The sequence below is a fragment of the Mastigoproctus giganteus genome, chromosome 2 (assembly GCF_048544385.1).
Source record: "Mastigoproctus giganteus isolate SK-2022 chromosome 2, ASM4854438v1, whole genome shotgun sequence".
Lineage (NCBI taxonomy): Eukaryota > Metazoa > Arthropoda > Arachnida > Uropygi > Thelyphonidae > Mastigoproctus > Mastigoproctus giganteus.
In genome coordinates, this window is record NC_143576.1 from 12,967,547 (window position 1) to 12,991,802 (window position 24,256).

The window sequence follows — 24,256 nt, forward strand, 5'->3', positions numbered from 1 at the left end:
ATATTTTTTTTTTTACTTGTAGTATAATTTAGTAGTATATTTTAAATCAAAATGTTAAATTTACATATTTTTCTGTTAAGCTAAATTTATTTCGATGTGAAAAATTAACGCTGACCTCCCTCCTTTTCTTAGAGTGTTGCTGAACTTTGAATGACTTCTTTTTAATTAGTTTTAGCGCTTTCCATTAAACTGTTAGCTTGTGCTGATTTAAATATTAACTTATGTTATTTCGAATTCAAATTGTATTAAAGCAGCCTATCACCACCTTAAAATATAATACAACTCAGTATCCTGCATTGCCAATCCTTTTTTTTTTTTTTTTTTTTTTAACCCTTCCCGTGTAAGGTATGACTGGCTTTCTGTGCTTGCTAGTAGAGCATCGGAAGGTTGTTCTTACTTCAAAGTTGATAAGCTGTGCAGCTCAGTCCGTTTAATCTAGACTTGCTCCGAGATTTAAACAGCGTTGGTGAGGGGAGAGAGCAAGCGCCTTTCATAAAATTTTGAATTTTGCATATACACGAGTTAATCGAATCCCAAAGAAATATGCCCACGTAAAGCCCCGCCATTCAATACTAATCTCACTGGTGATGGGTGAAACGTTGTGATAAAACATGAACTGGCACAATGGTGAAACAGGAAGACTTACCCTGCTGAATGTTGATGAAGACCTTGAAGCAGCAAAACTAGTTATTCTTTCCTTCCACCCGGAATCCATTTTCTTAACAGATTTTGTGCTCTTTTAAAAAAACACATTGAATAGTACTTTTCATGAAGTATATCGGTTTTGTTTTTTCTTCTGAAGCTTATGATCCAAAAGGCTTTCAGCTGACTGCTATTTCACAGTGCCAACGCACATGATAAAAATATCTGTTAACGTCTATTGTTTTAGGGCAATGAAAAAATTAATTATTAAAATATAATTGAGTAAAGAGAAACAAACATTAGTTATTTGATATATTTGGCACGCGGCATGCCGTTTATAAAAAAATGTGTGCTAGCTAGCTGAATTATGATTGGAACATTTGATAATAAATGCGTTTTCATTTTTTATTAATACTGTAGTTCATTAATAATGGATTTTGTATGAATTTTACGCTGTTAATGTACAAGTATGCTTAAAGCCTCACTAATAAAAGAAGACAAGGAAAATAAGATTATTTTTTTTAGTGAGGCTTTGTTTCCGAAATATAAATTAAAATTAAACTTAGCAGAATTAGTAGAATAAGAAAATCCTTACATATTCAGAATTTTAAAGTAAGGACGAATGAGTTCACACCTGCATTAGTCTGTGTTCACTTAATTGTTGTGCTGATACCCAACCTCTGCAAATAGGACGGTTGATTTGCTCAAAAAAAGTAGTGGAAACACTGCCGTTATAGAGCTGGTGAGCACGGATTGCATGGCTGAGATACGTACAAAAGGATACATTACAGTTGTACAGCAGCTAAAGTTTTGTAAATGTACGAGAATCGGAAAGTTGTTTCACATGAACTATGTACTGTATTTGTAACCTGTTTTGAACTATTAAATAAAAGTTCTACTTTTGTAAAACTTTGCTCAGGTTGGTTTTTCTAAAATTATGGATCCGATTTCAATTGTAATGGTTAAGGAAACGATTCATTTCGATCGCGTGTGAAGTTTCTACAGATCGGACGGAGGCAAATTGCCACGAATGCTTGTTCAGCATGATCCCACAGATGTTCAGTCGTTGAGAACCTATGGTAGCAGGCCAGTGAGGTATGGTAAAGTCTACCGTCGAGAGTACTTAAGGAACGAACACTCGAAGGTGACCGTTCGAAATACTTTTATTTCAAAGATACTGACGCCATTTGTTTTCAGAACAATGCAGACAGGCTGCCAGAGCAGGTCATGGGGTATTGTTAATGATATACAGCAATTTTGCTAGTAGGGAAAAGGAGGTGATTATCCTTTTGTAATAAGGCAATGATCAGGCCACGCCTTGAGCACTGCGTACAGGTCTGGAGGCCTCATTTTAGGAATGATGTAGAGTTCCTTGAGCGTGTACAGAGAAGGGGAATAAGATTGGTGAGGGAGCGAAGGGGTCCTCTTACCAAGAAAGGCTTGAGTTCTGCAAATTGCAGCGGCTGGAGACTAAGCACCTGCGAGGTGATCTGATTGAGGTGTATAAAGCCTTGAATGGGTTGAGCACGCTGAATTCTGATGGATTGTTTCGCATGCTCAGATTACGAACCTGAGGGGTCATAAATTCAAATTGAGGAAAGACAGTTGTAGAATAGATGTGTGGAAATTTGCCTTTAGCCACCAGGTGGTTATTGCTGCAACAAACTTTAATTTGTAGTTATGGAAGTCGATAGCTTAAATGAATTCAAGGAGGAACTGGATAAACTTTTAGAGGGAATGGATGTGTGATTTTTTTTTTTTTTTTGGCTTATGCTACATAAACTCATACGCTTGCTTTTTTTGCATCACATACCGCCATTACTACTACTACTACTTATTTAACATGGTTTTGTAGGAAGGATATCCTAACATATTTAACGTGAGGGTGGGGGAGTTTTGCCCCTCATATGCCCTTGTTTAAAAATCGGTAAAGTGGATGAATACCCTTTATGATATTGCTGCCTTTTGATGAGTGGGCTGGGTACTCCGTGCCTGAACACATTGTGCAGGGCGCCTCCGTAGGCAGGTGGGCAGGAGCAGCAGTGCGTAGCACACGCTTCTTGATTAGACCGGGGTTCGAGCCCGTGCCCACCAAATACGGAGGATGCGGAAAGGCCAGGGAATGACCACCACATATCCCCGGAGCAATATGGCCTTAGTTGCTAATGCTCCTAAAACCAAATAAGAAACAACAACATTGTGTAGGGAAGGCCCGGATCTGAAGGGAAAAACCCGAAATGGAGAATAGTTACGATCTGTTTGTCCAGAGCCTGTGTTAGCTTTGGACGCTCCTTGGGATATGCTTTCCCTCTCCCCCTTCAATTCCTCTTTCTTCTTGAGATCCTGGTTCCCCCCTTTTTTTTTTTTTTTTTTTTTTTTGGATCAGAGCAGCTGACTCAATTATCCTCGACTCGACGCCCCTGATTATACCCTTCATATGCCCTTGTTTAAAAATGGCTTGGTGAATAAATCGTTAATAATAATGGAACATTTTTGAACATATAATTTCGCATTTCCGATGGCTACCCAACAGTCCTTGTGAAGGGAGATGTTGCCATTTCCTCCGTATCTGATTTTTTTTTTTTTTTTTTTGGTTCGAACAGCTGAAGTCTCCTAATTGTTCAGAATCGGACATATGTTTACGTGGCTTTTTTCTCCTTTTTTTAATAATTTTTCGGACCCTAGAGTACGTCTCAGAATTTTTTTTGCACAAACTTTCGAAACGTCTTTTAAAATATACAATACATGTATAGTATTTTTTAAAATTTCGAATAGTATTTATTTTTGGCTTTTTCATTTTTTTATTTTAATTAACTAATTTTATATTAGTATACTACTCCTTATTTTAAGAATGTGTAGGCGAGTTACATAAATACAGAAAATTCATTAAAATCTTGAACGAGCACATATTACAAAAAAAAGAAAAAAAAAGTCCCTGATTTTACAATCTGGAAGTAGTAGATACTTCCAGATTGTAAATAAAGTAAAGTTTTTCTTTACTTTATTTACTAGAAAAACTTTATTTTACTAGAAAATAAAGTTTTTCTTAAGTCTCTCTGTTAATTTTTTTTAATTTAAATATTAAGAGAGAGAGACTTAAGAAAAAGGTGACTGGCTATGTGGCTGGTCGTACAGCGCTTATGAGCCGGTGACTAGTTTGACGTCACTTTGGAACAGCTTAATGCCCAACTTTGGGTAATATGGCAAATTGATGTGTAGCTAAACCATGGTTAATCTCTTCCATAAACAGCGATTTAATGATGCGCACCAACAACAGATTTAATTCCGCACAACCAAGGCTTTTTTGCCATTATAATCGGGCAGTAACGAAACTTAGCCACCTTTGACGAGCGAGAAATTGATCGTATTTGTCCACAGTATGTTATAAAAATTAAAATGCCACCTGAACTGATGTAGACGAGACATACTTTCTTGTAATTATTCCTTAATATTCGTCGAAATGTGTTTCACCAAAATTGCTCAACTGCCGTGAAGCATAGTTTCTGAAATCCAGAAAATTTTAAAATCTGGCACATTCCCCGAAAGTGTCGGATTTTAAAGAGTTTACTGTATTATGTGTGCCTTCTAACTTTAGAGGGTTCTTTCAATAGATAATTTAAAATACACAGCTTTGAGTGAATTCTGATTCACCCAGTAGTAGTTCTTTCAACGTTTAGTAGGTAAAGAATGAACCATGGTTCTAAAGATATTATTTTTGTAATTATATTGCTACCTTGCTTTTGAAATGCGCATGTGACATCATAATTAACAATATCTATATTTTGAATATCAGGTAAATTATAAGTATCATTAGACACGTTTAAATGAATTTCTTCATCTGCATTAACAGTTTAAATTATACTTTATTAAAGCGATAATATGACATATATAATATGGTTAGTGCGGATAATGTTTTAGAGGAGGCCGTTCTGCAACTTACCTTTGTTCTCTTAAATATCGAAGCTTTAAACTTATCCACCAGTATTTCAACTATGTTACTGTATCCTTTCTCGGCTGCAATATGAAGAGGAGTTCGATCATTGAAATCAGAAATGTTAGCATTAGCGTTGAACTGATGAAGAATCTTGATGATGTGCTCATCTCCTGTTTCACAGGCAATGTGAAGAGCTGTAAGACCTTCATCCTAATCAAGTATTGGGGAAAAATAAATATATATCATTGTTTTGTGTGTATGCATATATATACACGCAATACACACACATGAAATTATTAGGTCAGAAATATTGTAAGACTCGTGCCTGGGAATAATGATTAACACAGGACTGATAATTTAATGGACGATAGAATAAGCATAAAATTACTTTCTATGGCGTTTTAAAATTTATTAAGGTTTATTACCGGAAGAAAATACAAACTATACAGTATTTATTGCTTCCGTTCAAATGGCCACCTTTATTAAGTCGATAAACAAAATTATTCATAGAGTTATTAAGTAATTAATGTGTTCTGGTATTACCTGTTCTATTTGCATGTTTCTGTTATAATAAATTTGAAGGCTGGGTATTCTAAACACGATTTTTCAAGGAGTCATAGAGCCAAAAGACACTGATTTAAATTGAGCTTTGCGGAGGCTATTTCAATATAAAAATTCCAGCTAGTGAGAGGCTACAATTATATATCGATGTCCCTTGGTGCATTATTTTTCTCAGATATGGTTTTGTGAAGGATACTTGGTTCATCTAATTCAAGCAGAACGATGCCTGGCAATCCTACCTCGTAATTTCGCAGTTACTGTATTTGTTTAAAGTATTCCATTAACTTCTTTCTCACAGAAATATTGATCAGGCAACGTTGCGAAGCAAAGCTACACGACACAGTAACTTTCTTTTTTTTTATCATAGGTGAATTTCAGTGTGAGCACGTGGATTTTCTTATTTAAATTTACACAATTGTGGCTGTTGACAGTGTCTACCATAAAGGTAAAATCACCCTCATCTGTCCATATCACATTAGCTTGCCAGGCTGTTTTCATTTAATCTTAATAAATAATGTTAACTAAATCCATCATTCGGAGTTATTTATTACCTCTGATTAACCGTAGCCTCTGATTAATGGCTACGGTTGGTTAAGGGCTTTTGGAATTACAGCTAACCTCTTGATTAATTCACAACCATCATTTTTATTGTCTCTGTTACGTATAATCTGAAATAATCACACAATAAAAGAGCTAGCTTTTTTAGATATCGACCTGGATGTTTTAGCTATATTGTCTATAGCCACGGCTAAAGATAAAGACATCTCTGCATGCACCTAGCGTAGTCAGAACAGACCAAAGACGCAGAGGAATTTTAGGCAACATTTTCCTGTAACAAAGTACCTCTTATAGTCTGGAAAATACGGTTATTTTCTTATGAAACCCTGCATTTATTTATTTACTCTATTTGAAGTATACAATAATCATTAATCATTAATCATTTAGAATTTTTTTGTCTCCAAATTAAATCTCAAAAATCAGCTGATGTTTTTTTTTTTAAATGTCCAACCCCTTGACTATTTCACCTGCTGTCCACAGTAAATTATTGTTTTGGTATCTTCACATTTGAGACCTTGGTGTTATATTTGATTCTAAGCTTCTTTTTAACATCCAGATTTATAATGTTAAATATATATCCTAAAAAGGTATTCTTAGTTACAGTTTAATTGTTTTCTCTTCTCCACCATTAAAAATATATCAACTCTCATTTGATATCTTCAGTGCTCTAATTCTCTTTTGATCTCTTCAGTGCTCTAATTCTCTTTTGATCTCTTCAATTCATTATGCCCTAGAAGAGAGCATCTGACCGGATTTCTAACTTTAAAGCCTTTTTCTCCAGCCGAATACAGAATATTGCTTTGGGCCAATGAAAAACGTGTTCTCTAATTTTCTGTTTGCAGTTCTCAAATATACAAAAATTTAGTTGGGTTCCTCATAATTCCCGCTTCAAATTAAATTCCTTGCTTTTTTTTGTTGATCTTATGTTTTAGATCTGGAATAAAGTTGAAATTCATGTTTCCCTAGGCAAAATTCCTCCCAAAAAAATTCAGACACAGCATGGGTTTGTTAAGGGAAAGTCTTGTCTGACAAATTTGATTGGTTATTATGACGTGGTTACAAAGCAACTAGATGCAAAAAATATTTTGATATCATATACTTGGATTTCAGGAAAGCTTTTGACACTGTTGCGCATGGAAGACTACTGTACAAATTGGAGCGAAATGGTATTAAGGGTAAATTGCTACAATGGATAAAAGGGTGGTTGAGTGGGAGAAGGCAGAGGGTGGTAATCAATGGGTGCTGCTCTTCGTGGACTAATGTTATTAGTGGAGTCCCTCAGGGTTCGGTGTTGGGTCTACTGTTGTTTTGTATATTTATCAATGATATTGATGAAGGTATATCAGGCTTAGTGTCGAAGTTTGCAAATGATACAAAGGTTGGCAGGGTTGTTAATGGCAGTGTGCTACTGCAAAAGGATCTAGAAAATTTGGGCAGATGGGCTTAGAAGTGGCAACTGAAGTTTAACCTTGACAAATGCAAAGTACTGCATATGGGAAGTAGTAACCCCAGAGTAACGTATCAACTGTGTGGTACTACACTTAGGGTGGTAGAAAATGAAAAAGACCTGGGAGTAATTGTGCAGTCAGATATGAAGTTTTCTGAGCAATGCAGACAGGCTGCCATGGCAGGTCATGGGGTTTTGTCAATGATATATAGGAATTTTGCTAGTAGGGAAAATGAGGTGATTGTCCCTCTGTATAAGGCAATGGTCAGGCCACGCCTTGAATACTGCGTACAGGTCTGGAGGCCTCATTTTAGGAAGGATGTAGATTTGCTTGAGCGTGTACAGAGAAGAGCAACAAGATTGGTGAGGGAATGAAGGGATCCTCTTACAAAGAGAGGCTTAAGTTCTGCAAATTGCAGCGGTTGGAGACTTGGCACCTGCGTGATGATCTGATTGAGGTGTATAAGGCCTTGAATGGGTTGGGCTGAATTCTTCCACTTGTTCAGATTACGAACCTAAGGGGGCTTAAATTCAAATTAAGGAAAGACAGGTGTAGAATAGATGTGTGGAAATTTGCCTTTAGCCAGCGGGTGGTTAATTGCTGGAACAAACTTCCATCTGTCGCCGTGGAAGTTGATAGGTTAAATAAATTTAAGGAGGAACTGGACAAACATTTTAAGCGATTTGTTTTGTAAATATATATATATTTTTTGGCTGATGCTGCATAAGCTCATACACTTGCTTTCTTGCATCGCATGCCACTACTACTACTGATGCCTAAGCAAAACAGACTTGTCTCGCCAGATGGATTGTTTCATTCTTTCTGTTGTTTTTATGTTACTTATTACATATTCTTGATCTTTTTAGCTGTTTCATGACAAAAAGTATAAAAGTCAAGTCATGTAAACTTAAGCATTCACTGATTTAATTGGTGATCTAATAACTTAATTTATGCTTAATTTTCTTTAACATGTGGATATATCCGTTGTAATTTGTCACTGTCCTTTCAACTACTATAAATTTTTTTATTTATATATTTTTGTGTTTTTTTCTTCTCTTAATATGTTTAGGTAAAAAGTTTATAGCATTATTCTTAACTGCCCTGTATTTTTTCTTTGTAATGCCTTAAAGCCGTACCTTCTAAGTTTTCATGATCTATGTAAGCCTTGTGACCTCGGCTTTACAGGCAGATTCGCATGGGAGCATGTGTAATTTTCTTCTTGAGAATCAATATACGGATATTTATTTATTAAAACATGCAGCTAGAAAAAACAAACAAATGAGTGATAACAAATTTAACATTACTAATTTTATAATCGAAATTACATTGGAACACAAGGAACTCATTGTGCTGAATGAGACATGAATGGAACACATTTTATTGCAGTGGAAGTGGTCCATAGAAAGCCTAACAGAAATGGCAAATGAATTGAACAGATACTTCTTATTATCGATATTTACAGTCAAAAGCAAGCTCGAAACCCTGGGGAATGTTAAGGTATCAGAGTGCCGTAAAATAAGTTATATAATGATCTCAAAGAAACATTTGTTATAAAAGCTACTTGAGATTAAAGGATTTTTTGTTGTTTGTTGTTCTTTTGTTTTTAAGAGCATTAGCAACTAAGGCCATATTGCTCCGGGAATATGCGGTGGTCATTCCCTGACCTTTCCGCATCCTCCGTATTTTGTGGTAACGGGCTCGAACCCCGGTCTAATCAAGAAGCGTGTGCTACGGACTGTTTCTCCTTCCCACCTAGCTACGGAGGCGCCAGAGATTAAAGGAAGGAAAGTCTCCAGGGGAAGATGGTATATATATAGTATTCAGTTTCAGTTAAATAGACTACATGTGAGTATATCAGACTATTGTTTGTTAATGAAAACGTCATTGAACTCCGGGAAGATCCCTTGATCTGGAGCAGTTCTGTTTCCCTAATCTATAAACTTAGTACCAAAGAGGAGATAGGTAACTATAGGCCAGCGAGGTTGATTCTATGGTAAGGAGGATCAAGTATATGGTTAAGTATGCCATTCAGGATCATCTAAATAAGAATGGTATCTTGAATAGATCCCAGCATGGATTCGTTAAGATGAGGTCATGCTTGACCAGTCTGGTAAATTACTATGATGTAGTCGTTAAGCAGTTGGATGCAGGTAACAATTTTGACATTATATATCTAGACCTTAGAAAAGACTTTTGATGCGGTCCGCGGTTCCTCATGGAAAGCTCTTATATAAACAGAAAGAAGTTTTAGTTACAATACGATCCACGCTGGATTGCATGCTGGCTAAAAGACAGTATATAGAGGGTTCCCATATGTTGGGATCTTCCTATTTCTAATTTTGAAAATTGATATTAACATGGGTATACAAGATAAGCTGTAAAAGTTTGCTGATGATTTGAAGGTGGGAATGGTGAGAAATTCGATGCAGGCCATGTTGCTTCCAAACGACTTGGGTCGGTTTCATATATGGTCCAAAAAATTTGTGGAAGAGAAATCCTGGAGTCACCTATAAACTATGGGGACAGGAACTAAAAGTGGTTCAAGATGAAAAAGATTTAGTCGTTGTGATTTCATCTGACATGAAATTTTCCATGCAATATAAACAGACTGCTAGGAAGGCATGGTGTTCCTGTTTATGGTTTACAGCACTTTGCTAGTTAAGGACGGCATTAGCTCTCTTTACGAAGCGGTGGTTATACCGCATTTGGAATATTGTAATCAGTTATGGACACGGCACCCAAAATTTACACAGAATTTCTGGAGAGGATTAAGAGGACTACCATATTGGTGACGAGTGGAAAGCGATGCACAGATAAAGACCAGTTTAGAAGGTGTGAACTGCAATGACAACGACACATGTAAGGGGAGATCTAATTGAGGTGTTTAGGACACTGAAGAAATTGTGTAAATTGAATGAGGAAGGTTTGTTCTCTCTCTCTCTCTCTCTCTCGTTGATAAGACGCCAACCAGAGGACACAAATATAAAATCTTAGGGAATAACAGAAGTTTGAATCTTATAAAAATCACATATGGGCAGCGGGTTGTCGAACATTGGAATAAGTTTCCACACACCGTGGTTGGAGCAGTTAATCTGATAGCCAGTGGTATTATCCAGTGTCAGCAAAACCTTGTTATCGTATCTCTTTTTCTTCTGGCAACGTTCTTCCAACGTAATCTTTCATGTAATCATAGCGTATGCAACCTGTCACCCATTCGTTTCTTTTGATTGACTGAATAGCCGACCGGGCTAGCCGGGTAGGTAAAGTGCCTGTCTAGCAACTCAAAGGTCGCGGGTTCGAATCCCGCCTCGGGTTTGGATCAAAGTACTGTAAAAACCTTGGGTCGTGCATTATGGCCACAGAAGCCGATGCGTCAACAACTACCAAAAAAGAAAAAAAAAATTTTTTTTTTTTTTTTGATTGACTTAATAATACACTGGAAGTGACCTTTGGAATGAATGAATGAACCACTATTGAAACAAGGTTTAAGCTTAAAATCGCCTTTTTTCATTTTTCCCAAACACGCTTGTTAACCTGTCTTTAGAAACTTTGGATCGTGGCGACCCTTTTTTCATTAAGGCAAATGTATGTGCGGTCAGGTAGTTTTTCGAGTTGAAACCTGTCTTATCAAAATTACAATCCTTTTGAGTCCAGTACTTTTCCCTTGCCTCCTCTGCAATTTCTTTGTATCTCCCTACAAATCGTTAAGAGTTATGAAAACAGGACATCGGGATACGGTGCGTGCGTGCGTGTAGTGCGCCGCCTACGAAATTCAACCAGTCTTCACCTTCTTTAAAACAAGATATCTTTCGTTATATTCGAAAGTAGTATTAAATAGAAACCTTCATTATAGCAAAAATTCGTTAAATGAACGGTCGATAAGCGAGAGATGACTGTGTATAGATAGCTTATTGATATAAGGCAATTATTATATAAAAAAGTAATAATTTCCAGATTTCTGTTTCTCATTTTAATGAAATTTGGGTTGACTAGAAAAGTCTTTCTTTCTAAAAGGGCTAATGATAAAATTTAATGAAAATCTATCCTCCGGTGGTCTAATTTTTACATGCAAACGGATGGGTTGACGCGCATAGTGAAGAGAATAAGCGTTTTACGCATATGCAAACGCTCCTGAAAAGGGGGAGGATGGAGTGGGCAAGACATTATCTTATGAGCGTTGTGGAAAGTATTGCAAACATGTTATCGAGAATATATAAAACAAGTAATATAAAAAAAAAAAAATTAAAGTCAATTCCTACTTAGGTCAACAAAGAAAAATTTTATTTTAGTTACTTTTTATTAAATAATTACAATTAATATAAATATGTATATACATATGACAGAATCACAATATTAAGTGGCAAAATAGAAAACGAATTTCCTTGAAATTTTCCATTTTCCTTTTTATATATGGTGTTGGACTATTATTTTGATTCACATGTTTCATTTCCCATTTTGTTCCCTCCTTGACTCAGACTAGAACCCAGAATGAAAAAAGAATCTGAAAAAGAAATTTTTTTCCAGCGATCTACACGCTTTGCTACTGACGGTATTTATTCCTAAATTTATATCCTGCTAAATATCTTATATAAGAGAAATTTTTTTCTCCCATATAAAGCTAAAATGAATTAATTAAATTAAATTAATGAATTAATATTTGAAAAAACTGTATTAACATCAAGTGTCATCCACTACAAGTTTAAAAAAATTTATTTGAACTTGAGTGGATGAATAAAAAGTATTTTATTAACGATTGAAAATTTGAACAAGATATATAAATATATATAGGGAGAGTGTGAACTAATAGTAGGAATTGAACAAGTTAGGAAATGTACGCAGTGCGTTAAATTTCAGGCGCGTTCGATTTTTTAAAATTAAATTCTTTGTTTCGCTGTATAAGGGAAAAATAAATATAATTATCTTCTTATAAATTAATTACTAATATTATAATTTTATAGAACGGTTAATAAAACTCTATAGTTTTACGTTTTCTAAACTTCGCTGTTCAGCTTAATTAAAGCTCGTATAGTATTTATTATTCTCCCATATACCGGGTGGTTATAAAATGTTTCCCTGTTCAGGAGAACCTAGTTTCAAAAGGGTTAGAGATAGCGCTGTTAAAATCGGTGGGTATGTCATTTAGGGTATGGGGAAGCGATTTGTAGAAGAAGAAAAAAAAGTTGAAATTTCCGCCACCAGGGGAGAAATTGGCACTGTAAACATGGGATGGAATACTTAACTTAGGATAGATTTTAATATCAGAAATCTTCAGATATTGTTCTACGTGCTTTCCTTCACTTGAGATGACATTCTGAAAACGGAGGACTGCGTGCGACATAGTTTCGCGTAGCATCTCACTAGGGATGTCGGCTACAGGCTGCTTAATGCTTGCTTTCAAATCGACAAGCATCTGTTATGCCGCCACGGTAAACTCTATCTTTGAGGTATCCCCATAGCCAGAAATCACATGGATTGAGATCTGTGATCAGGCTGAACATAACTGCGAAAAGTCTCTAGAAATGATGCGATCATTTCCGAACGTTGAACGGTACAGTTCCTTCATTTGTCGACCAACGTGGGGAGTGGCACCATCTTGCATGAACACTATGGTCTTCAAGCATTGCCTTTCTTGCAGAACTGGAATAATGTGATCTCTTAGAAGAGCGCAGTGCCGTGCACTAGTTACTTTACGGGGCCATAAGATGTAGGCTCTTCAACGAAAAAGGGTCCGATTATAAATTCTTCTGTGAATCCACACCATACTTTAACGTATGGACTTTGTAGTGGTCTTTAATGCACAGCAGATGGTATATATTCTCTCTCTCTCTCTCTCTCTCTCTCTCTCTTCTCAAGATGGACGAAAGTTCTCATATTCGGCAGTTTTGTGCATTTACAGTCCCATGAAGAGTGAAATGTGCTTCATCAGACCACAAGATCATTCAAGCCCATGTATCGTCAAGTTCCATATTAGCCAGAAATCGTAGAGCAAAGTCTATTCTTTGTTGCTGATCACAAGACTTTAGTCCTTGCACTACGTGAATCTTGTATGGGAACCAGCGTAAAATTATTCGAAGCACTTTACGTACAGGTAGACCAAGTCTCTACGTACAAGTCTCTTGACACACCTCTCGCAGGACTACTGACTGGTATTGTTTCGCATTCCGATCATTTCAACCGCCGCTTCATTCACTACCTCCGTTCCGATACTTGTTCATCCCCTGACTGGAATTACTCAAAACTCCCCGATCAGTCGCTTCAAATTTCTTTATTAGTTTTCGAACCCCACTGATGTCAAAGGTCCTTTAAGTTTCCGATATTCACGTAGTCCTGCATTAGCGTTACTGTTATTCTTGTAGAACAGTTTTACTAAAAGCGCACGTTCCTTTTTTGTAAGAGCCATAATGATTATTTACGGTGGCGTTGGCCTTTCTGCTTTTATCTAACAGGATGTGATTTGCGTAAGCAGCTTTTCTTTAAGTAAATGACAACTTTTACATATGGTGGCGGAAATTCGAACAATTTTTTTCCCTTTTACAAATCGCTTCCCCATACCCTAAATGACATACTCACTGATTTTTGCAGCGCTAACTCTAACCGTTTTGACACTAGACTCTCCTGAATAGGGAAACTTATTTTATAACCACCCGGTATATATAATTTTTTTGAGTTTTTCTCTCTCTTCTAAAGATTTGCAGGTTTGATTTTAATGAAATTTGGGCTGTCTCGACAGATCGTTCTAAAAGAACTAAATATAAAATTTCATGAAAATCCATATATTAGGAGTCGAATTGTTACATGCGGACGGAAGAACGGACATGGTAAAGATAATAGACGCGTATGTGCGCTCGCGAATATAATATAATATATTGCTGGTAATTAAGTCGAAGATTCTGTTAATGATACCTGAATAAGCTGGATAGAGATATACAGCTTATAAATAAGTGATCTCACAACTCTGTAGTAGTTTAAAGCAATAGGAGGGAATGCAGTAGTATTGAAATCGTTTTGATTCAAAAGCTGAATAAATAAAAAAAAAAAAAAAAAACTAACGCACAGGTTGCAACACATAAAATTCAGAAACATGGATTACCAATTCAAAAAGTAAGTACATAATGTGAAGCGACCTCAGTGTTTTTATCAATTGACTTTCTCCGAGTACTTCAAAAGTTTGGGTGCCTGACCTTCTCATCGCTGTGAGAATTAATAGTAGAATAACTAATCTTTCCACAACGTATCCTAATTAAGCTTCCTTGAAAATTAGCATAGATGCTACATAATTTTAATTAGCTATGAATAATATGGCCAGCTGGAGTTTTTGACATATCTTCTCTAGGGCACAGACAACGTGTAGAGACTCCAAACAAGGACAACCTCAACTAGAGCAGTAACAGGCCACAGGCCTCATTACTAGAAACAACAGCACAGGCAGAAACCAATTATCTCTGTCCTACCAGTTGTCGAATGTGATTTTCAACCTCTGAATTATTCATCACTGAAAGACACTACATTCTTGTTGCGGTTGTTGAGACATGGGCCTACGAGGATATACGTATATGTTTTGCAGAGTTCCTTCCTTCAGTGTACTCCGCGCTTCCTAAGGATAGGCTTTCTAGGGATTGGAGAGTGATACTTACTTTATATATAAAATTTTTGTGAATGCCGACTAAACATAAAAACAGTAAAATAAAGTATATAATAAAGCTACAAATTAAGAAGGCAATAAAAACTAAACTGAATGAAGAACTGATAAAATGTAAACCCCTGGCTTGTAGCCGTGAAGGGCGTTGTGTACTGCAATGTGCCTTCTATATACAATAAAGAGTTCTAAATTGCTACGAGGAGCTTTCGAAGCAAAGTGCATCAGCTAACTGTACCAATATGTAAACCAAGATCATCATATGTTTATGTAGTGACGACTACCAGACGACAGCGATGTTCAAAGAAAGGAAAGAAGAGATGGGAAGGGATGGCAAGTCACTAAGGATAATTTGGCGTCGTAGAACGATATGTATAATAATTATTATTGCTTTTTCGAATGCAATGTTACTACATACTTTAGCTTGCAGCGTATTTATCCTTTTTGCTTGTAACATACTCCGTATCCTTCGCTCGCTTGGTTACAGGCGACTCCGCTCCTGCCTCCAAGCAGCGTGACTGAAAAACCTGGGTGGAAAGAGTTTCACTTTCCACACAGGTTTTCACCGTTAAAGGAGCAAAATTATGAGTAATAAAACATTACTTCCTCTGGGTCCATCTAACCGATCTGAAAGATACCGGAGAAACCACTTCTGCCAAAATGACAGACTGAAGCTGGTTCATCAATAACACCACTGTACCTTGTTTTACATTCAACAGGGGAGTAAATAGTTGACAAGTTGTTATTCTTATTCATCTAAAAGAGTGTTGAAAGGGGTGACAGGACTCCGAAAATTAGTGAGGCGCTTGCGTCTATAGAATATTCTGATTCTAGCTCTAAGCATTTGCCACAGGTCTTAAACAAAAGCAACAAACTTTAGAGAAATAATGATTGTTGTCACTCCGCACAAAAAATTCTGAATACATCACCCTGTTTAATATTCAACTTGAGACCTTCTTTATGTTCCACGCTCAGAGAGCAAGGAGTAACCGTATTTAAATGTATATACGTACGGATAGAACACTGATATCTATTGGGACTTATATCGTACCTTACGGAATTCGGAATATTTGATCTTACTGGACAATTAAGGTAACCTTGTTTGACTAATGCGGGAGGCCGTAGCGAGTTAAACCAGATTACATTAATTGCCCAGTACGAACAATATATTCCGTATGCCATTAAGGTTTTATAACAGACGTCAATTCTCGTTTTCACTTCTAGAATGAAATTGTTGAGGAAATTAAACTGACTAAATATTGTTAATTAGAAATTGCATATAAATATTTATATGCAAAAATTAAATTTTTAATTGCATATAGACATTAATGGGTTCAGTCCATTTTTCTAAGTTTTCCCTGTTATTTTTACAAATGTCAAATGACTCGTTCCTTAAATGATTCCATTTCTTCACCCTGAATATTGTGATCAGTTAACATTTTGCAAGTTTTTTCTTTTCTTTTTTTTTTTTTTTTTTTTATTATTTGGTCACTTGCTTTGCAAGAAGGAAGAAAATAATTTTCTTAAGTACAGTACTTAATTTTACATACTGATCGTTTGATGCACTTACCTCTTTCTTTATCATTAAAATTTCGGAACATTGAATTTTTAAATAAATAAATAAATATTCATTTATTGCAAATACAGCAAGCCCATCACAGCACATGGCTAGGAGCAGGTAAAAATACAAAGGGAATGACATAAAATAATCGAGAATATGTACACAGCAGATTTTATATAGATATTAACAATGGCTAGGTATTTTAGTTATGAATTTAAAAAAAATTGCAGAACAAGATATTTGGCTTTCAGTTGCAATTACTGGGTTGGATTATTTTTCTTCATTTTATCGGAGATCTGACTCCTGTAGGCTTCAGAGTTGATTAACCTGTTGCAATCAATGTTGTGATGATTTATGAGGTGAAGAGATGCATTGGGGAACATTCTGTCCATTTGTTTGAGCCTGGAGAGGTTGGATTTGAATTGCTGGTTTCTTGAATTTTCCCTGTTGGGGACAGCTATTATATTGGCTAAGTTTGGTGAATTGCATGCAGAGGTGATTAACTTTGCAAGAAGAATGATTCCAGACTCGTTGATCATCTGTTGCAGAGGCTTTGTTTTTAGGTTTTTATAAAGCTGTTGCCTGGATATTGTATGGGGAAAACGAAGCTCACTATTGAGCCATCTAAGAATCCAATATTCTAGGGCAAGGAATTTCTTGACGGTTACTTGAGGAGCACCAGACCAGATTTCGGAAGCATAGGACAGAATGGGAAAGATGCATCTTTGAACATGCTTAATGACTATTTTTCTGGTTTTGAATCGCTGCTGTTTCTTGTTTGAGTAACCATTTTGCTTTTTGAATTTTTTGAGCAACGTATAAATAGTGGGCATTAAAGGAGAGATTTTTATCAAAAACAACTCCAAGTTCTTTGTGAGCGTAAACATTTGGGATTGGGACATCTGCAATTTTTATTTCTATGTGGTTGGGTTGTTTCTGAAGGGAATAAGTAATTTGAGCAGATTTGCTTGCATTTATATTCAGATTGAGATCTTTCAGGTACTCGATGATTTTACAAATCTGTGAATTCGCATCATTGATAACTTTGCGAATATCATCACTGGTTTTGGAGATTATAAATAACTTTAAATCATCGGCGTATGTCAGTAGATTTGGATTTTCTTGTAGAAGTGGTTGAATAGATGCTGAAAATATAGTACTGGAGAGAACGGCTCCTTGGGGAATGCCTGTTGAGGTTGTGACGAGAATATTGTCAGTACTAGTGGGGAAGAGAAGAAGTCTGCGATTTAGGCTGTATTGAAGATAGGAAATAATCAACGAGAAAGTGATTTTTTAGTATTTGAAAAGCTTTTTTGAGATCTATGTTGTCGAAAGCACCTTTGATGTCAAAATAAAATACATCGCATTGTGCCTTATCTTGAAACGCAGTTTGGATGCGTACAATGGTGTCAGCTAGGCTTGTTGTTGTTGTGGAGCGCCCTCTAGGACCAAAATGCATATTGACAGGCGCATTAGCGAAGATTGCATGTTGAAGATATGGGAGCATAATTTTTTCAATAATTTTAGTAATTATTGATGAAACAGCAATTGGTCGATGGCCGGGTTGGTTATTTCTGCAAGCTTTTTTTAGGAATCAGCGTAATCCTGAAAGTTTTCCACTGTCTTGGAAGGAATGGCTGGCAGATGCACCTGGAAATTATATGCACTAACGAATCAATAATGTATACGCTGGACAATCTAATAATAAAACCAGGGATGCCGTCAGGACCTTCACTACTATCAGGGCGTATTTGGTTAACTGCACGCTGAACTGTATTCCTGTTCACAAGTTAGTTAATTAGCAGCGCTTGATCCGGAGACACATCATGTTGCACTTTGTCTGCTTGTTCATAGGAATTAAATGCTATAAAACTGTTTTGTATACCTTCAGTGAAAATGTCAGATCTGCTTGTTTCCATATTGCATCTTATCCATTCAGAGGCGCCTCTGTAGCCAGGTGGGAAGGAGCAGCAGTGCGTAGCACACGCTTCTTGATTAGACCCGGGTTCGAGCCTATCACCACCAAATACGGAGGATGCGGAAAGGTCAGGGAATGACCACCGCATTTCCCGGAGCAATATGGCCTTAGTTGCTAATGCTCCTAAAAACCAAATAACAAACAAACAATCCATTCAGAAACTAGATCGTGCTGTAAGGTAGCTGTTGTTTTGGTAGAAAGTGCTCTTTTATTGTGCTTTAGCGTGGACATAACATAATTTTTGTATGACTGAATTTTTTTGAGTTGAAACAATGCTCTGCTCTTTTTATATTTTATGTGTGCTGATGAAGTGCCGTATTTCTTTCACTGTCTGTGGTATTTTTGCTTACTTTTAAAGTAAGGTTTCAGGTGGGATTTGAACCAAGGTTTGGAGTGAGAAGATATTCTAACAAGTTTGGATGCCGACTCTGTTTTCAGTTGATTCAGCCATTTTATAAGACGAAAGGTGGCGTCCTGTGTAGGAATATTTTTGAGAGAATCCCATGGATAGTATTTTAAGAGCTGCAAAAACTTTTCTTTCTGGAGGAATTTAATTGATGATATTCTTTTAGTGATTTCCAGAGGGGTGCGAGGATTCCCACAGCAAATTGTTGCTTGCAGTTCTATACTTTTGTGGTCAGATTTAAATGTAATGTTCGTACTAAGTTTTTAATGCAGTGGAAAGTTAGAGTATACAAGATCAAGCGCTTGATTACCTCTTGTAACAGGGACGTTGATTTTTTTAGCTCCTAGAACTAAAAATGAGTCGGACAGCAGTTTCATTTGTAGATTATATTTGTGCAGGGGAAGGTTAAAGTCGCCCATTTAATGATGATATTAGTTTGAGGCTTAAGAACAGTAGTGATCCAGGTTATTATTTCATTAATGATGTCATCAGTAGGTCCAAGCGGAATATAAATATTATAAATTTGAAGCAGAGAATCCTTAACTTGGATTAGTAGGGAACTTCCTTCAAAGTCGAAAGTATTAGAGTTTTATGTGTTCAAAACTTTAAAATTGGATTTTGCAATTATTGCTATCCCACCACCTCTACGATTAATTCCTGATGTCATGAATTGGCGTGTAGCTGAGATTCTTCGGCAGTAAGAAATAATCTTGTAAAGATTCCTGTACTGTATTTGCTTACTAAATATTCCAAGCACATTATACATAACATGGCATCATTTAATGATGATTCAAGAAGATTTACAATAAATCTCGGGCGTCATTTGCTTTTGGAAATAAAAAATGCCACCAATAGTTGATCGATTGCTTGGTATGAACCTAACCGGTGAGTTCTTGAAACTATCAATAGCTTGTTATATGTTACTTCTTTAAAAGAACAAATTACTCTCAATTGTTCGGTGCTTGATTTCCAAAGTACAATATTTTCCCATAATTACTTCACATCACAAGGCAGCTTCTCAGATGTCTTCTGTATTGCATTATGCAGAGAATGCGAACGTCTTTTATGAAATCTACCGAACGTATTTGGTAAATTACTTCCCACAATTAGAGATCACTATGGGGATGTTGCCAGTTGCATTTTTCAGGACGACTCTGCTCCATTTCATAGAGCTATAACTGTAAATACTACTTATAAAATTAAATAAAATAAATCTTTATTGTGAAGTACAGAATCACAACACAATATCCCGTCACGGCGACGAGCGCAGCGAATTAGCAAAAATTTTAAATTTATGAAACGTCGCACTCATGCTTAAGTAAATGCAATTTATTTTGCTGGCCTGGGAACAGCCCACACCTTAATCCAGTTGAAATGTGTTGGAACAAAATGGGTGTTTTAGTAATGCAAAAGAAACCAAAAACATTGAGAGCTGCAAGAGACATTAACTCGTGTTTGGTACTATGAGATTCCCAGGAATACATTGAGAATTATCCAGTCGATTCCATGACAATGTGCAGTAGTCATTACAAGCAAGGGTTGGGCCAACGAAATATTAGTGAGCAGTTTGTTGTTTTTTAGTTATATAGTTCACTGTCGTCCTAGTATGACTTTAATGTAATGTAATGATTTTATGAAAAAATCACTTCTTTCATAGAACTTTTGTTATTATAAGGACTATAAATAATATGCTGTTATTTTGAAAAACAAAAAAAGTGCTTATTTCATTGTACATTTATTCGTAAGGCATAAAAGTATTATTATTATTTTTTTTTTTTGAGCACCACTGTATATAAGTCGTGAACAGAACACCATGTGCCTTCCTAGCCGCTTATTTATACTGCATGGAAAATTTAATATCAAGTTGAATCATAACGCGTAAGCCTTTTTCTTATTTTGAACGACGACTTTTAGCTTTTGTCCCCGTAGCTTATACGTGACTCCATGATTTCTGTTCCTTAAATGTTATAACCCAACATTTTGAAGAAATAAACTTTAGTTGTCATTTTTCGGATCATATATGCAATCGATATTTTTGTAAATCCATGTGAACAACCATTCCTGTCCTCAAATCATTTTCAAACTTTGACAGCTTCCCTTGGATATCTTTATAAATATCATGTATGGAGATTAGAAATAGGAGGGCACTCATAATCAAACCCTGAGGGACTCCACTTCTTATACTGGTTCACTCTGAAGCCTGACCATATATGAAAACCCCTCTCTCTTTTCCAGCTTTCCATCGTATGATCTTACCAGTAATTCTAACTTCTAGTTTATATAACAGCCTCCCATGATGGACGGTATCAAAAGCTTTGTTAGTCTAGGTATATGTCAAAATTGTTACCTGTTAACTCAATACAAGCTTAATATTAATATTCGCATAATATATTAACTCAGTGCAGTGACAATAATAATAATAAGCTTGTTTCTTTTATGAGAGAAATGTTAACCCTTTCTGGAACTATAGCTATGACACGAGTACATAAAGAATCCCTCTAAGGTTATTTTTCAGTTGTCAGGTTGTTTTAGTCATAAATTTTGATCACTGTGCGGTTGTGAATTGGTTCACGTGATATACGCGTAAAAGTCCCCTTTAACTTTACATATATCCCATATGCAGAAAAGTCGAGACCCACTGAACAGAATGCGTTTAGACATAAATATCTTTATTTAGAATTAATTACATTTTTTTTGCAATCAACAATATGCATGATTCGTTATTCTTACCTGAAAAATAAATGTATTCTATCTTTCACCTCTCTCAGTTTAATTTTTTTCCATACAAATGACATAATTTTACATGTTTTCCTCTGCGAATATATCTGTTATGAATTATTGCTACAGTAATAAAGGAATAGTATTTTTACTTTTACATTAATGCGAGTAATTTTAAGTTGCTTCTTTATTTTTACGTTAAACAAATATCCAGATCTTGCCCTATTGAGATCTTCCGATCTACAAATATTAGTCTTACTATTACTCGTATTATTTGAAGGATTCTATGTAAAGTCTAATGTGCCTTGAATTTGACTATACGGTATTATAAAATGATTTTAACTTTACCTTTCTTATTTATTTCAAGATGGTACTCTTATTTAAAACCGAACACATTTAAAACCTCACAATTTCGTGATGCTCTTTCAGCCAGATCTAACGCTTTAAAACACCCCCCCCCTTTTATTTTATTTTATTTTTTTCTAATGACATTACAAAACGTCGAGGAACTTAGTCGCTCTGAATATGCCCTCGCATGTAGCACAGTGGGGGGGAAAAAAAAAAGATCTGAGTACAAATTCCGTCAGTGAATGCAAGGAATTTTTATGCGCTCTTTTCACAAAATGGCTGAATTCAGGCGAGGGTTGCTTGGTATTTCCCTCACGAAAATTGGGATTTTCTTTCCAGAAAACAGGTAAATCGACCACATAACACACACAGTATATAGACATAATATGGTCTACCTCTGATGTGCCTAAAATCCTGAAACGTTTTATAGGACTTTAGGCTTTTTACTGGCCTTTTAACATGCAAAAAGTACCTGACTTGAGGATTACAGCTTAGGCCTTTTCCATCCGATGTGAGGAGGACGGTACTTATATGCACTGTGCTATCCACGAGGGCGGAACAGTTACTTTCATGGATTCATAAGATAAAGTAATCATTAAATGAAGAGTATTTATGTTGTAGTCTCATACTTACATTTTGGGCACTCACGTCTGCTCCATTGTTGAGTAAGTATCGTACAAGGTCCACGTCACCTCGCCTTGTGGCAATATGTAAGACAGTATCTCCTGTCTTCCTACGCTTGAAATACATTTGATCTTTCATACCGATGGAGAGAAGTTCCCTGCAGATGGTATGATTTCCAACTTGGGCAGCCAGAAATAAGGGAATGTTTCCTTCCTGGAAAAGAAGCGAAAAGAACGATGATATTGCATATTGGAAGATTTGGCCATTTTGATTCGCCCTGAATTTGGGCCTTATCATTGACTCATTGGTAAAAAAGAAGCTGATTTATTTTAAATAACAACCCAACCCACAAAAATACGAATAAAATCAAGTAAAGGAGTGCCACGGACATGAAATTTACAATATTCTTTATTATTCAAGTAGTATTCTTTATTCTCTGACATCAATGAATTTGTCACAAAAAATTTTGACAGTGAGCTGTCAACCATCACGTTCAAAAACACTGTATTCTGAAGTGATATTGGATATGTTGCTCTTTAATTCTTCGAGAATGCGTGCATTATTATTGTAGACTTTGTCTTTGGCGTAACCCCACAAGAGGTCTAACGGAAACAAATCTGGCGAACTTGTTGGACATATTCCTTTTGAAATTATGCGATCTCTGAACAGGAGGAACAGTGCCGCCGTATAAGTACGTGAAGTACGACTTGTTGCACTATCTTGCTGAAACCAATTGTTTTAACAATAAATAATAATGAATTCTTTATTCAAAAAAAAAAAAAAAATTCTTGTTACAGAAAACCAGAGAAATCTAACAATCTTATTTGGGATGTGAAATAAAATTACATAAATGCATACTACTTACCTATTACCACCAAAACATAGTAATTAACATACTACAGTATTGAGTCAACGCTAATACAATATAAATTCTATCTCCAGTAACAGCACAAAAATCTCTCACTAAGGTATTAATTGCAGCGACTGTTACACGCATGTTGCAGACACTTGAAAAGGGATATGCGCTTGCGGTCTTTGTAGGCTGTGTGGACAACAAATCAAAATCAATATCGGATGAATTTAGTGCCTCGATGATGCTGTTGGGAAAGTGCCCCTTGAAAGTTGAGAGCTGGAGGATTTCTGAGTGCTCTGCTTAAGGTCTTCTGGCCCCGATCTCCAGATAATGACAATGGAACTAGATCTCTGCTTCGCAACGTCTGGAGACGTTGATCTCCAGACGTTGCGGAGCAGAGATCTAGTCCCATTGTCATTATCCGTGAAGATATGCCAAGTGCTGGACAGGAGTAGCGGAGGTGAATGCAGAGCTCTGATTTGGAGGTGGTATAAGGTAGGCGAGCCCAATTGTTGACTTACTTTAGGACCTAGAATTCTAAAGTCGAAAGTTTCTTTAGGCTGTACTTGGGAACAGCATACCAAACTTCCACGGCAGGATAATAAATAAATAAATAAAACTGTCATATTATGGCCACTCGAGAACTAACTCATCTGCCTATGTGTAATATGGCCATAAATTGTGTGTCGATTTACGTGTTTTGCTGGAAGAAAAAGTCCCCCCCCCCACCAACCCGAGTTTCGTTGTTGGGGGAACCTTACTGTCCATGCCTGAAACAGATTACCTCAGCCACAGAGTGTAAAAAAGCCCATAAAAAATTCTCGCATCATTGACAAATACGGGCCTTTTCCAACCGGTGTGGGGAGGACGGTGATTGTAACTACTGTACTGTCCACGAAGACCATGCTAGAAATTATATGATATTAGGTTTACCCATGTTAACAGGTGATGTTCCACAGAGAGGAGATCTTAAGGTAAGAGCACCCAGC

The 24,256-nt window shown here is 36.3% G+C and overlaps 1 protein-coding gene across 1 annotated transcript in view; it reads right to left on the reverse strand.

The window, feature by feature from the left end:
- The window catches only part of LOC150089170 (uncharacterized), a 437,035-nt gene that overhangs the window by 225,504 nt on the left and 187,275 nt on the right, over positions 1 to 24,256 (reverse strand). Inside the window, exons 5-6 of the mRNA XM_090389629.1 lie at positions 22,424 to 22,627; positions 4,583 to 4,786 (exon numbers count right to left, since the gene is read on the reverse strand). Coding sequence (XP_090245755.1) covers positions 4,583 to 4,786; positions 22,424 to 22,627 — 408 coding nt within the window. The remainder of the gene's footprint in view (positions 1 to 4,582; positions 4,787 to 22,423; positions 22,628 to 24,256) is intronic.